At 41.8% G+C, this 12,075-nt stretch overlaps 1 protein-coding gene across 1 annotated transcript in view; it reads left to right on the forward strand.

The window, feature by feature from the left end:
* The window catches only part of LOC146768401 (uncharacterized), a 29,609-nt gene extending 19,005 nt beyond the window's left edge, over positions 1-10,604 (forward strand). The window contains exons 2-4 of the mRNA XM_085561610.1: positions 2,863-3,917; positions 4,840-4,866; positions 5,646-10,604. Coding sequence (XP_085417736.1) covers positions 2,863-3,894 — 1,032 coding nt within the window. The 3' untranslated portion in view covers positions 3,895-3,917; positions 4,840-4,866; positions 5,646-10,604. The remainder of the gene's footprint in view (positions 1-2,862; positions 3,918-4,839; positions 4,867-5,645) is intronic.
* The last annotated feature ends 1,471 nt before the right edge of the window (positions 10,605-12,075 follow it).

Raw genomic sequence — 12,075 nt, forward strand, 5'->3', positions numbered from 1 at the left:
TGTAATCTGTTTTATTGCTAAGTGTGATGCTGTATTCCTTTAAATTGGTTTTCTGCTTTGAATGCAATCAGACAAGAAGCACAAGTTTTGATGTCCTACGATTAAAACTTTAGCATAGGAAATCATACACTTATGTGAGGGTATGGCCATATGTACATACAGACATATACAGACATATCATAAAGCTCTTTAAGGACATGCTTTCTTTTCAAGAGCACTGAATTTGCATCCATACAGCACATCTTGTTGGGCATTCAGAGAGTTCACAGGGCTCTTTAGAACTCAAACTATTTTTTCACCTACTTGGCATGCATGGTGCTGAATTAGGGCTGTCTTCATTATACAGCTAGAAATTACTTTCTACGGCTACTTGACTATCAGCTTCTATACCAAATTCATGGGTAGAAAAAAATCTGTAAAATGCAGTCCTTCCATTTGCTTTGCATATGATTTTATTCTTATATTGCATTCTCTGATATGTTCTAGAAATTCTATGCCTTCTTATAACTATACTTCATTTTTAGCCTCCTTCTGATCCAGGTTCTTATGTACTTCTGTCCAGTGCTTCTAGCTGCAGTGCAAGGTTATTCTATTATTTTACTTCCTTGTGCTCCTGTGGATGTCATGTTCTACAGCATTCTGTTTTGTAATATTTTCCATTGTGAAACCTTATACTCAGGGATAATTCTTATTACAACTATCCTTTTTTTTGGGGGGGAGGAATCAATTTTGACTAGCTAGAGGACATAAATGGTGAAATGCTTCAGGAACATGGGAATACAAAGAGAAAAATATTAGAGATTCATAAACCTCTAAGAAACTTACTCTCATTTGTCATGGTTTAACCTCAGCTGAAAACGCAGCCTCATGCAGGTACTCACTCTTCCCCCGCCCTCCCCTGATGTGACAGGGGAGAAATTCAGAGAGTAAAAGTGAGAAAACTCATGGGTTGAAATAGGGAAAGCAAATGGGTTTAATAGGGAAAGCAAAAGTCATGCATACAAGCAAAGCAAGACAAGGAGTTCATTGACTATATCCCATGAGCCATCCCCAGGAAAGCCGAGCCTTGTCATGTGTAACAGTGACTTGGGATAAAGAAAAATTATATCACCCCAAATGTCCTCCTCTTCCTTTTCCCCCTAGCACTATATGCTGAGCATGATGCCATATGGTATGGAACATCACTGTGGTCAGCTGGGGTCAGCTGTCCCAGCTGTGTCCCCTCCCAATGCCTTGTGCACCACCAGCCCCCTTGGTGGTGATGAGGAGTGAGAACAAAAAGGCCTTGAGGGTCTGTGAGCCCTGCTCTGAGGCGACTAAGACATCCCTGAATTATCAACCCTGTATCAGTGCAAATTCAGAACACAGTCACATAGTAGCTACTGTGAAGAAAATCAACTCTACTGTAGCCAAAATGATCACATTCTCCACTCCTTATTCCATAGGATTTAGCTGCTTCTCAGAAGAGCACTGTTCTTGGGGAGAAATAGAGGAAAGTTATGGACCTCATGCCATTGATGTAAAAGCAGAGCCTGAATATGGTGAGTACAAGTAAAATCTTTTCAGCACTAGCTCTTGGCATTTCATTGATCTAGTTCCTTACCCATCCTGCCATTCTTATTATTAATCTCTGCATTATTTGATTTTACTAAAAAGATTTTGTAGCCTACTAAATACTTCAGTGAAGGCCAGAAAGATGATGCTTCCTCTAAGTCTTCTCTTTAAAAAAACCAATTATCCATAAAATTTACCAGCCCACAGAGCCTGGCACATTGTATTTTTGGCAACTATCACATTTTCAGTTTACTTTCATATCTTCACCTATTCATCCTTCAAAATATATATGTTCTTAGAGCATGTAACTTTAGTAAACTTTAGCCCCAGGTAGAATTTTGTCTTAAAAGCCATACATAGAAATATACATCTCAGGCAGTTTTATTAAAGTTTTGTACACTGTGCAATGTGGGTTAAATTTTGTATACCGTGCAATGTAGATTATATTTTATGCTCCTCAAATACATACATAGTCAAATACACATCCTGGATGAACAAAATCTGCTTCTTACTTGTCTTCTTTTTGCTCCTTCAGTTTGGTATTTAAAACTGTCTTAATGTTTTCCTACTTTAAACGGTGAAAGAAAAGGATACAAAAAGCAGCTTTCCAAATATATTCTAACACAATACTGTTTTACAGTAGTCTTGTAATTATTTGAATATTGTCACTACTATTTAATATACAAATAAAGAGCTGTATGTATTTGGGGGATACAATACTGTGTTTTTCACAGACACATTAATCAGATAACTCACTAAGATGCCTTGTAGAAGATAGAGTTTTGCTTTTGGGTTTGTGTTTTGTCTTTTTTTTCTCCCCCAAGGCAAGCTTCAGTGTTTTGTGGCAGAAGTCTCTGTATTGTGGAACAGCAGCTGGTAACAGGCTGTAGGAAAGTACTGTCTTTTAAGTGGAACATGCTTTCATGCTTGTAAAAGAATAATCTAATTTATCTATACTTTGTTGGAGAGGAGAAAAAGGAAGATAGCCAACACTTCATCCACACATCATCCCCACGCCATACTTTTAAGAGACGGTGAGTGTATTTGGCTTTATTATCCCGCCCCAGAAGATTACTTGTCTGTGATCAAACTACATATATACCATGTAGGGACCGCAGTATCTCCACCGATCCTGTTTCCTCCAACTGCCCCTGGAGAGGCCCCTGGAGAGCACTGTTTGTTCATCCATCTCTTTGTACGCTATGGACTTGGCAGTGCTGGATTAACGCTTGAACTTGACGATCGTAGATCTTTTCTAACCTAAACCACTCTACGATTTACCATTGCCAGGAGCGGTGACTGCCGGAGCCGAGTCCCTCTCCCCGGAGCCCGTTCCCAGTTCACACCCGTGGGGGACAGCAGGAGCTGGCACAATGGCGCTGCCAGGAAGGGAAACCCCTTCCCCCAGCGCCGCTGGTGCGCGGACAAGGAGGGGGTGGCAGAGCCCGAGCGGCAGCCTCAAGCACCGAGACACTCTCCGCCCGGGCTGGGGTGGCGGGCCGGGAACGGGCTCACGGGGCACCGCTGGCAGAGGGCACCCGGCCGCTGCCAGCGGGACTCCCTGCGGATCGGGGTCCTGGCTGCTTGCCCTGCCCCCGCAGCCCGCTCCGACCCAGCACAGCGCGGGCGGCGAACAATGCCCGCGCCCGCCCCCGGGCTGCCCCGGCCGGCTGCCGCGGGCCCGCCCCGCCGCTCGGCGGCCGCCGCTCCCCGCCCCTCCCGCCTCGGCCGCCCGCGTCCCTTGAACTTTCCCCGGGCTCTCGCAACAAGCGGCCCACGCCGGGCTGCCGCGGCCGCCGCTGTTCGCACAGCCCCCTGCCCCTTCCGCCAAGTTCTCCTCAAGCACAGCCTGCCCTCGAAGCCTCCAAAATCCCTGCGAACTGCCCGCCCGGGATGCCCGGCACGGCGCCTGAGAAAAGCCCGCCGCCGCCCCCGCTCCCCTCCCGTTCACACCTCGCACAGCTCCCGCCCACCCGCGCCCCCCGCCTCCCCACCCGCGTTCCCTCTGCCCACCCCGCCCTGGTCCGCGAACGCCCACCCCCGGCCGCTGCCCCTTCCCCAGAGCCAGACCCGGGCAGAGCCCTCCGCTGCCGCCGGCTCCCCGCCCCGGGGCCGCGCCGATCTCCCCGCGCTACTTCCCGCCGCCCGAGCGGAGCCCCTCCACAAAGGAGCGAGGCAGCAGGAGGCGGGGGATACACGCACGCCCGGCCGCTCCGTCCGGATGCGGTGAGCCCCCCGCTCGCCTCCGGGGCCGCGCCAGTGCGGGAGGGAAGAAGCGGAGGAGCGGCGGCGTCTCTCCGGCTGCCACCATGGGCTGCTGCACGGGGCGCTGCACGCTGATCTTCCTCTGCTCGCTGCAGCTGGTGAGTGCCGGGGCGCGCTTCGGCTGTGCTGGGGGTGGGCAGGGACGGCCGCTGCCTCCCCGGCCCGGGCCCGGCCGCCGGGGGCGCGGAGCGGCGCTGGCCCGGCCGCGGAGCTGTCCGCGCCCGCCGCCCCGACGGCGCGCCCGCACCGCGGCCCCGCGCCCCGACCCGCGGGCCGGCCAGCGAGGCGGGTGCCGCGGCGCCCCGGCCCGGGCGGCTGCCAGCGCTCCCTGCCTGCGGGGAGCGGCTCCCTCGCCCTGGTGGCGCTCGGAGAAGGTGTCACTCCCCGCTGGTTCCGGGCAGGGGCTCTCCCCGTCTGCTCACAGTAGAGGCCGAGGGCAAGAATTAGGTGACGGTGCCCCGGTCAGTGCCCGCGGGGCGGCGGCGGGGCCGGACGCTGCTGGGCGCTGTCCCCGCGTTGGGAAGATGCGGGGACCGGGATTGTCGCATCTTTCTTTTTCTATTTTTCTTAAACCTATGTAAAAGCGGCGTGTGCCGGTCCTCTCCCTTGACTTTTTTGGGGGCTCTTTTGCTCGGCTTAAGTATTCCTCAGCGTGCAATTGAAACAACAGAGCGGTGCCCCTTCTTCTCTTTGTTTAGTGGACTTAGCATATTTATCTTAGAGAAAAGAGTTGTGAGATAAATCACCGCCAAACAACAATAATCCTTCATCTAGCTCATTAGCAGGATGATAAAATAATGCTCTTCCCTTAACGGTAGTCCCTGGTCCCAAGAGTATTTTAAAAGATTTTTCTCTTTTCTAGTGACTCAGTGTCATCATTTTGCCACATGATCTCTCTTAAAATGAGTGGAGTTCCTCGTGTGTGTGTCTGTAAAGAAGAAAAGTGGGATGCTTTTAGTGTGAGGGGGTTGTTTGTTTATATTTGTAATCCTTTGCGATCTTTCTATTTTTCTCTTACAGCACTTTGAAATCGCTTCTGTTTCAGAGGTAATACTCCAGAAGTAATTGTACATATTGCATTTGTTTGAAAATCCCCTTTCATTTTCAAGGCTTTGTGCCAGGTTCTTAGCCTGTGTAAACTGGTGTGTTTCCATTGTTTCCAGTGTGAGCCTGGACCTTATTCACATGTGAATAGAGCGGTGGACTTAGTGCGGTATAAGTAACTCAACGTCAGAACCTTGCCCAGAAACAGGCGAGGCATATGATTTGCACATAGTGTAACGAAAGTATTTTGTATACATTGCTTTTATTTTTTGTTTTGTGTCAGTTTTGTGCTAACCACTGCAGCAGAACTGCTCCTGATTTACATCAGGAGCATGTGGGAGGGGAAACAAACCCTATTTCTTCAAATATATCTCTTTGCCAGTTATGAGGGTTATAATAACTGTATTTACTATTCTGTGGGATTACTGGGAGTCTATAAAAATTGAAGTAAAGTGTGAATGGCCACCATCATCTGTAGAGAAATGCATAAAAAGTATTTCAGGAAAAGAGTCATGTTTTATAAAAGACCATCAGAGGATATAACAACTCTCAAAAATTACTTCAATGCATAGTTTTTTCTGCTGTTCTTACATGTTTTACAGTGATGTTCCACTGTCTTATCTATGTCTTTCAGGTGCTGATAAATGTCTGTATGGCAAAATGCTGTAATTTAAATTTATTTTCCTTTAAAAGTAGAAGTCTTTCTTTATATTCAAGAAGTAACCTAGTAGATATTATGTCCTGGTTCCAACCAAGATAGGATTATTTTTTTTTTTTTGCAGTAGCCTGGAGGACATAGCTAGGACCTGGAGGTTATCCTGTACTACCTCACATTGTTGCCAGGGGTGGAGGAAAAGGACTCTCTTCCAGGGAAAATGAGCTCCTTCCATTTGGGGTAGTGTGGCACCAGTCCCAAACTGCAGAGAGAGGTGGGGTGGCCCTGGTTCCAAGCCAGGGGGAGCTTGGATGCATGGCTGTGGGTCTTGTGGGGCTGGATCAAGCATTTTGCATGTGAATCACTCTCTCTTCAGCACGCTTTTAATATCAATATTGTTGATGTTACTGTTCCTTTTCTTATCTCATTGCTGTTTCCAGTAAATTGTTCTTATCTCAACCCATGATCTTTGCTTTTTGTGCCTCTAGTTCTCCTCTCCAAGCACCTGTAGGGGGAAGGGAGAGGGGGTGAGGGAGGACAGAGTGGCAGCATGATCTGGGGAGTCTCAGTGGGAGAACTGAGCTGGGGAGTATCATTCCTGAGCCATGACACATGAACTTAAAGCTCAGATGCTGTCCATGATCTCAGTGGTGGTATTGTTCAGTTTATGTACATAGAAGTTAACACCACATCGAGTTTAATATTTTTATTATATCTTAGAGGTGATGAATATAAAACATATGCAGCAAAAGCATCCCTGGACATTACTCTCATTGAGATTTATTTTACTTTGCATCCACTTATGGAGGGGCGATTGTAGGCAACATTTAGATTAAATCTTGCAAAGTCCAAGCACTTGTAGTGCTAACTTGTAGAATTTCAGAAATACTGATGATTTATATGACTTGAGGAAAAATTTTAAAAAGGAAACATATGGCCACATAATTTTAAAAAAGAAGTTGTTTACATTAGCTGTGTTCTGGTCATGTCTGAGAAGGCAACAGCTCAGGCTTAGCTTTAGGATTAACCTTTAGATATTACCTGAGAAAGAAGTATCTATTTAAATACAGCTGGCAACACCTTTCATAGCATGTGTGTACTATGTAGATCCTCTTCTGTATAAGATGGAAAGTAAAAAAGCCAGATCCCTGGAGACATGTTCATAAACAAGATTAGCTTCTTGTTCTAAAGAAGAGTGCACTGTTCAATGTCCTTAAGGCACAGTTTCTTCATTCTTTAAAACTTTAGTCTTTAACTTTTGCCTTCTTTATCCCAGCAACATATAAACAGTCGAGGCAAAAGTGAAGAGGAAAACCTATTGCATTACTGTGAATAAAACACCATTTCTCGAATGTTAACCCATTATGTGTGTTAACTGCAAGAAGATTTGCTTGTAATTTTCAGTGCTGTTTGTCAGGGGATTTTTGACATAAAATGGCAATAATAGCGATTTTCAATTATGCGTTAATCCACAAAAGTGGAGGTTTTTGGCTGACGCCTTTTACTTTTTTATAATATATAACTTTATTTGAAAAAGGGAATCCATATAATTATGTGTAATATAGAAAATAATAATGGAAAAAATCATCGAGATAGAAATGTAGATGGCACAAGTTCAGGAAAAGCTATTAGTCACTTTCAGTGTTTTATTGTACCCCTTCAGGTGGATTCTGCTTCTGAAAACCAAGGAAATTTTGTGTAAGGAGGGCTGTATCTTGCCCCACTGCCCCTCCTTAACCTTTCACTGTTTTGCTCTTCCTGACTGAGGCATTGTCATATGCCATTAACAAAGATGTCTGAGCAAAGAACAATGAAGTCTATGTGTATCTTTTTGTGCATAAATATGTAATTAAGATTATTAGGAGCTATGTATACATTGGGAAAATATATCATAAGAATATATGAAACCCTTTTTATGAATCCCTTGGATTACAGCCATAATTCTTACTGATGCCACTAGAAATCTTGAGACATTGGCTTTGTCTGTACTAGAAAATTAAACCAGCTGGCAGAGATTGTGCCTGTGCTATTGCAGACACCAGGCGATAAAACACTGAAAGATGAAAATGTTTGGCTAATAAAACAAATTCCAAAAATATGAAATTCTGGAAGGGGTAAATCGACAATCAATTGTGGCAAGATTTAGCTGTGTGAATCCAATTGGTGTTAATAAATGTCACATAGTGAAAACCTTCATGCTGGTTTGAAAATGTGTTTCTGAGAAACTACCTTTACAGGATAATGTTGTTTCAACACTTACAATAAATGGAAGTTTTTGGAACGTAGAAGTATATAGATAAACAAACACAAAGAACTCTAAATACAGGGATGGTGAATGGGATTTTTAAAGTGGTAAAGGGATGGTTGATGGAAAGTGTGACTAAGTCCCTTCATGACTTTTGACAGTCTCGTTTCATGTGTTTATGCTTGGGCTCCTCTGCATTGTGTTCAGTCTGTAGGTCCTGATTTAGAACTGTATGGTTTATCCAGTTATAGCTAGTGTAAAATAGGCTGTTCCCTACTTAACCTGTTATTTTCCAAAGAATGAAAGTGTCAGCAGGCACACTGAAAAGTTATTCCTGTGGAAACACAACTTCTATGTATTAATGTTTTGACTAGTGTTTGTTTGGGAAGTGCAGTTGGTCATTTTAACAGCCTAATCCCTTTCAATATTTGGTAGATTTATATTTATGATTGCCATTAACATGAATTATATTGATGTATGTAAATCCTTACATTTGGAGATGAGACTGTATCCATTAGAATGAACAATACTGTTTCATCATTTGTTACTGAACATCTTAGAATTTCAGCAGTTATGTGGGGAAGTGATATATATATATATCATGGATAGATTTTCATCTCATTTTTAAATACTTTATAGAGCTGGATACTCTATAACTTTGACTCTTGATGCTTGTATGTTAGAACTGACAGATACCAGTTATTCAGTTAACAGCTCAGGGATTCAAGGGAATTGATAAATTTGAGAAAGTAAAATCTTTGAACCAATAAATTGCTTCACTTTTTGTGTTGATAAAAGGATCACCAGCCCATTGATCTGGAGATGAAGCATCTGTCCACTGATAAAAAAAGAGGAAGTTGAGGGAGTGCCTATTGTACTAGCAAGGATGGAGAAAGCTTGGGGTTTTAGCCCTGAACAATATCCTGGTTGCAGGATGTTGCACTTTCTGTTATAACAGATGAGGTGAGAATGGTGTTTTCCTCTGATAACTCATATGACATTTCCAAAACATGTAACCATTGCTGGTGGCTATACCTAAGATGCTGATACACTTGTAATGTGGGTGCATAGGTGCATTTAACTTTAACATTGGAACTAATATGCTGCATCCAGTAGAACTACTTTAGTTAAATATTTACAATCCAAAAAATGTATATGGTATTATATATGTTTTAGGCTCTCTCTCATCAGGAGCAAGAGAGTAAAAACTAACACGGTTTTCTACGTTGTGGTTTTGTTTTATTTTCAAAATTGCTGGGAATTATCTGTTACTAAAACACACACTCTGAACTCAACACTTTAGGATTTGACCTCTCCATGCACCAGAAATTCAGCTTCAGAAGTGAAATCCCCTCCTGTCAAAGCTTCAAGTAAGACTTCCTCTGTGCAGTGTTCCAAAGTTAGAAACTCAAAACTTGAGGAAACATGAACTTTCAGAGCCTTCTGAAATTTCTGAACTGGTTAAATTTGTGAAAAGAATCATGGAGCTCTTGCTTAGTTTTAGACTCCATCCACCACAGCAGGCTATTTTTCTACAATTCCTGGCTGCTCTATGGCTGAGGGATGGTAAATTGTAATATAAATATTTAATGAATATATTTATAGTGATGAAGTTAAAGAATTAAGATTTCAATGAGAATAATGACAATTAATACGCTGAAAATTGTGAATTATATGCTGTTCTTCTTGTCTATAAGACCAGAAAGTTTTGTACATAGTTATTTTAAGAACATTCAGTTATGCTGCTGATCTGCTTCTATTTCAGGATCTCCTACATTCTACCTAGACCTCATTCTTGGGACTAAGAAACAAATATTGTGGTTTGGAAAGTCATTGGAATTCAGGATAATATTGTTGGATCTAAATGGAATTTGGGTAGGACTTGCAGAACTTGAATACTTCGTAGGTTTATTTTTTGAGATCATATGGGATTGATTGCACTTGCAGTTGTTTAGATGGTATTTAAATATTGCCAATTTTTTGAGGTTTAGATCTGAAATAAAAACTTGTAGGACTAGTTAATCTTAGCTCATTTTTTCAATCTGTATCTTATTTGGAACTTACAGGTACAAAGAGGCCTTTTTAGTTTTAGGACCAATTTGCTAAATTGTCAAATAAGTAATAAAATCACAATACCTTAATTTTTCAGGTAAAATGTTGCATTTTGGCTCCTCTTTGATATGAATTTAATTGAATAGATGACCAAAGAAAAAAAAGTCAAACTAGTCATACCAATCATTGGCCCTGATATTGTACAAGAAAAGTGAATGGAAGTTTTGCACTTCACTTTGTTAGAACTGGAGTAAATGAATGTTTTTCATACTTGCTAAGATGATCACTTATTGGATGTTCTTGGTGAAGACGAGAGGCAAAGGATTCAGGATGCAACGGGGGAAATTCTGCTTGAATACTAGAAAAAAGTCATAGTGGATTTATTGGATCATATTTTTGAAAGAAGTTTTGGAAATTTCACCCTTGAATAAATTCAAATTGAGCTAATCCCAGCTCTCAAAAACCTGATCTAACTGAAATTTATCTGATGTCAAGATTGGCCCTGCTATGAATAAAGGTTTTACCAGATGACCTCTAAAGACTTCTTGTAACTTAGGTTATCCTGTGATTATATGATCTTACCAGAGCATAAGGAATAATGGTCTTCAATTCTTTGTGACGAGAGTTTAAAATACACAGTAATTTGAGGTATTTTGAAGTAATTACTTTTGTAATTTGTTGTGTTTTTAATGCAATGTAAATAGGCTTGATATGGCAATAACAATTCTAGTATTCTGTTGTATCTCTTGATGTCAAACTTTGTTTAAATAAAACAAAAAGTACCTCTGATTGCCTTGAGATTTATTATTTCATAAGTAACAATGCTGTGATATGAAGTAGTATATCAGATCTTTTGAACTTCTTAATATTGAAGCAAAATAAATTTCATTCAGTCAGTCTTGTAATTAATTGCTAAGCAGTCATTTTGGGGCAAAAAGCCTGTTACTTCTGTCTGTAAAGGGAAATGATCTGCACATTTTTGGTTCTAGATGATTAATGTAAAGGAGCAGAAATAAGTGACTGTGTAGTTCAGGAAACTGATAGCATGATACAGAGTTTTTCACCTCTAGGTCACATTTTGAAATTCACTGCAGGTTAGATGAGGGCAAATGTCATTATGAAATGTTTATATTAAATTATACTGGTCTTGCTATAGCCTCAGTATAAAAATGTCATCTTAATATAGAGATTGGTCCTAATTTCCACCTTTTACATTGTACAAGAAGGGTGAAGGTTGTTGGGCATGGTAATGTGAATGACAGTTTTGCCAAAGTTTCCTTCAAATCAGCTTATGAGGGGTGCTAGCATGGTAGTGCAATGGAATTTGCCATACTACCTTAGTTCATACTAGATATGATATCTTTGTAAGCTTTATAACTGATATCTAATTAAAATGAAAAATAATGTTAATTGCATTGTTTTTGCGTCAATTTAATATTTTTTTTATTGGTCAGAAAGCACTTACTGCTTTTTATTTAGTACAATTTGTCTTGAAAACAAAATTTGGGCAGTAGCAAATGGAAAGTGTCTCACTTCAAATCTTGAAGCAGCTCAGTTTTGTCCAAGATGAAATAGTTTTCTTCTCATCTCTCATGAGCAATTAGGCATACCTTCCTGAAGGGTATGCCAGCAGGTTTTGGATCAGACACTCCTATGCTGAGTGAGACTTGCAATTCCATGACACAGCTATGCCAGCAGCATTATGGCAGGTTTTACTGAGCCATGGGTTATCTTTTTTTTTTTCTTTGTTTCTGTGTGTGACCAGGGAAATCTTTGTAGTCTTTCTATGGATCTGTGCCTTTGGTAGGTTGCCAAAGGACAGTGGTAGGTGGCATTATCACTGTACTCTGATCTCAGGAAAAGACAGAGTGCTTAAGACCCTGGTAATGAAATGGTAGTAAAATATTTTATTTTAGACCTTTTACTTTTTACTATACTTCCTTACCATGTCTTTCTTCAAACACAGCCCTATCTTGCATGTAATCTCAACTTAGATGGATTTTTTAATGCTGTGGTGATTTGGGACTTGTTCTTACAAGTTGCTGAATGCCCTACATCTCTCATTAAAGTTGTTGAAAGTCATTATTTTACATATAGGCTCTTCATAATGGTAGGTTCAAGCAAAGGCGGCAGTGAATCCCTTCCACCTGGTGAATGCCAGTAGTACAGTAAAAGGAAAAGGAAAAAGGAAACTTTTCTACTTAATAGAACAGTCAGTTTTATCCAGAAAATATCCCTTACAGAGATGAATGCTGCAAAG

The sequence above is a fragment of the Lonchura striata genome, chromosome 2 (genome assembly GCF_050655825.1).
Source record: "Lonchura striata isolate lonStrDom1 chromosome 2, ASM5065582v1, whole genome shotgun sequence".
In the NCBI taxonomy this organism is placed as follows: Eukaryota; Metazoa; Chordata; class Aves; order Passeriformes; family Estrildidae; genus Lonchura; species Lonchura striata.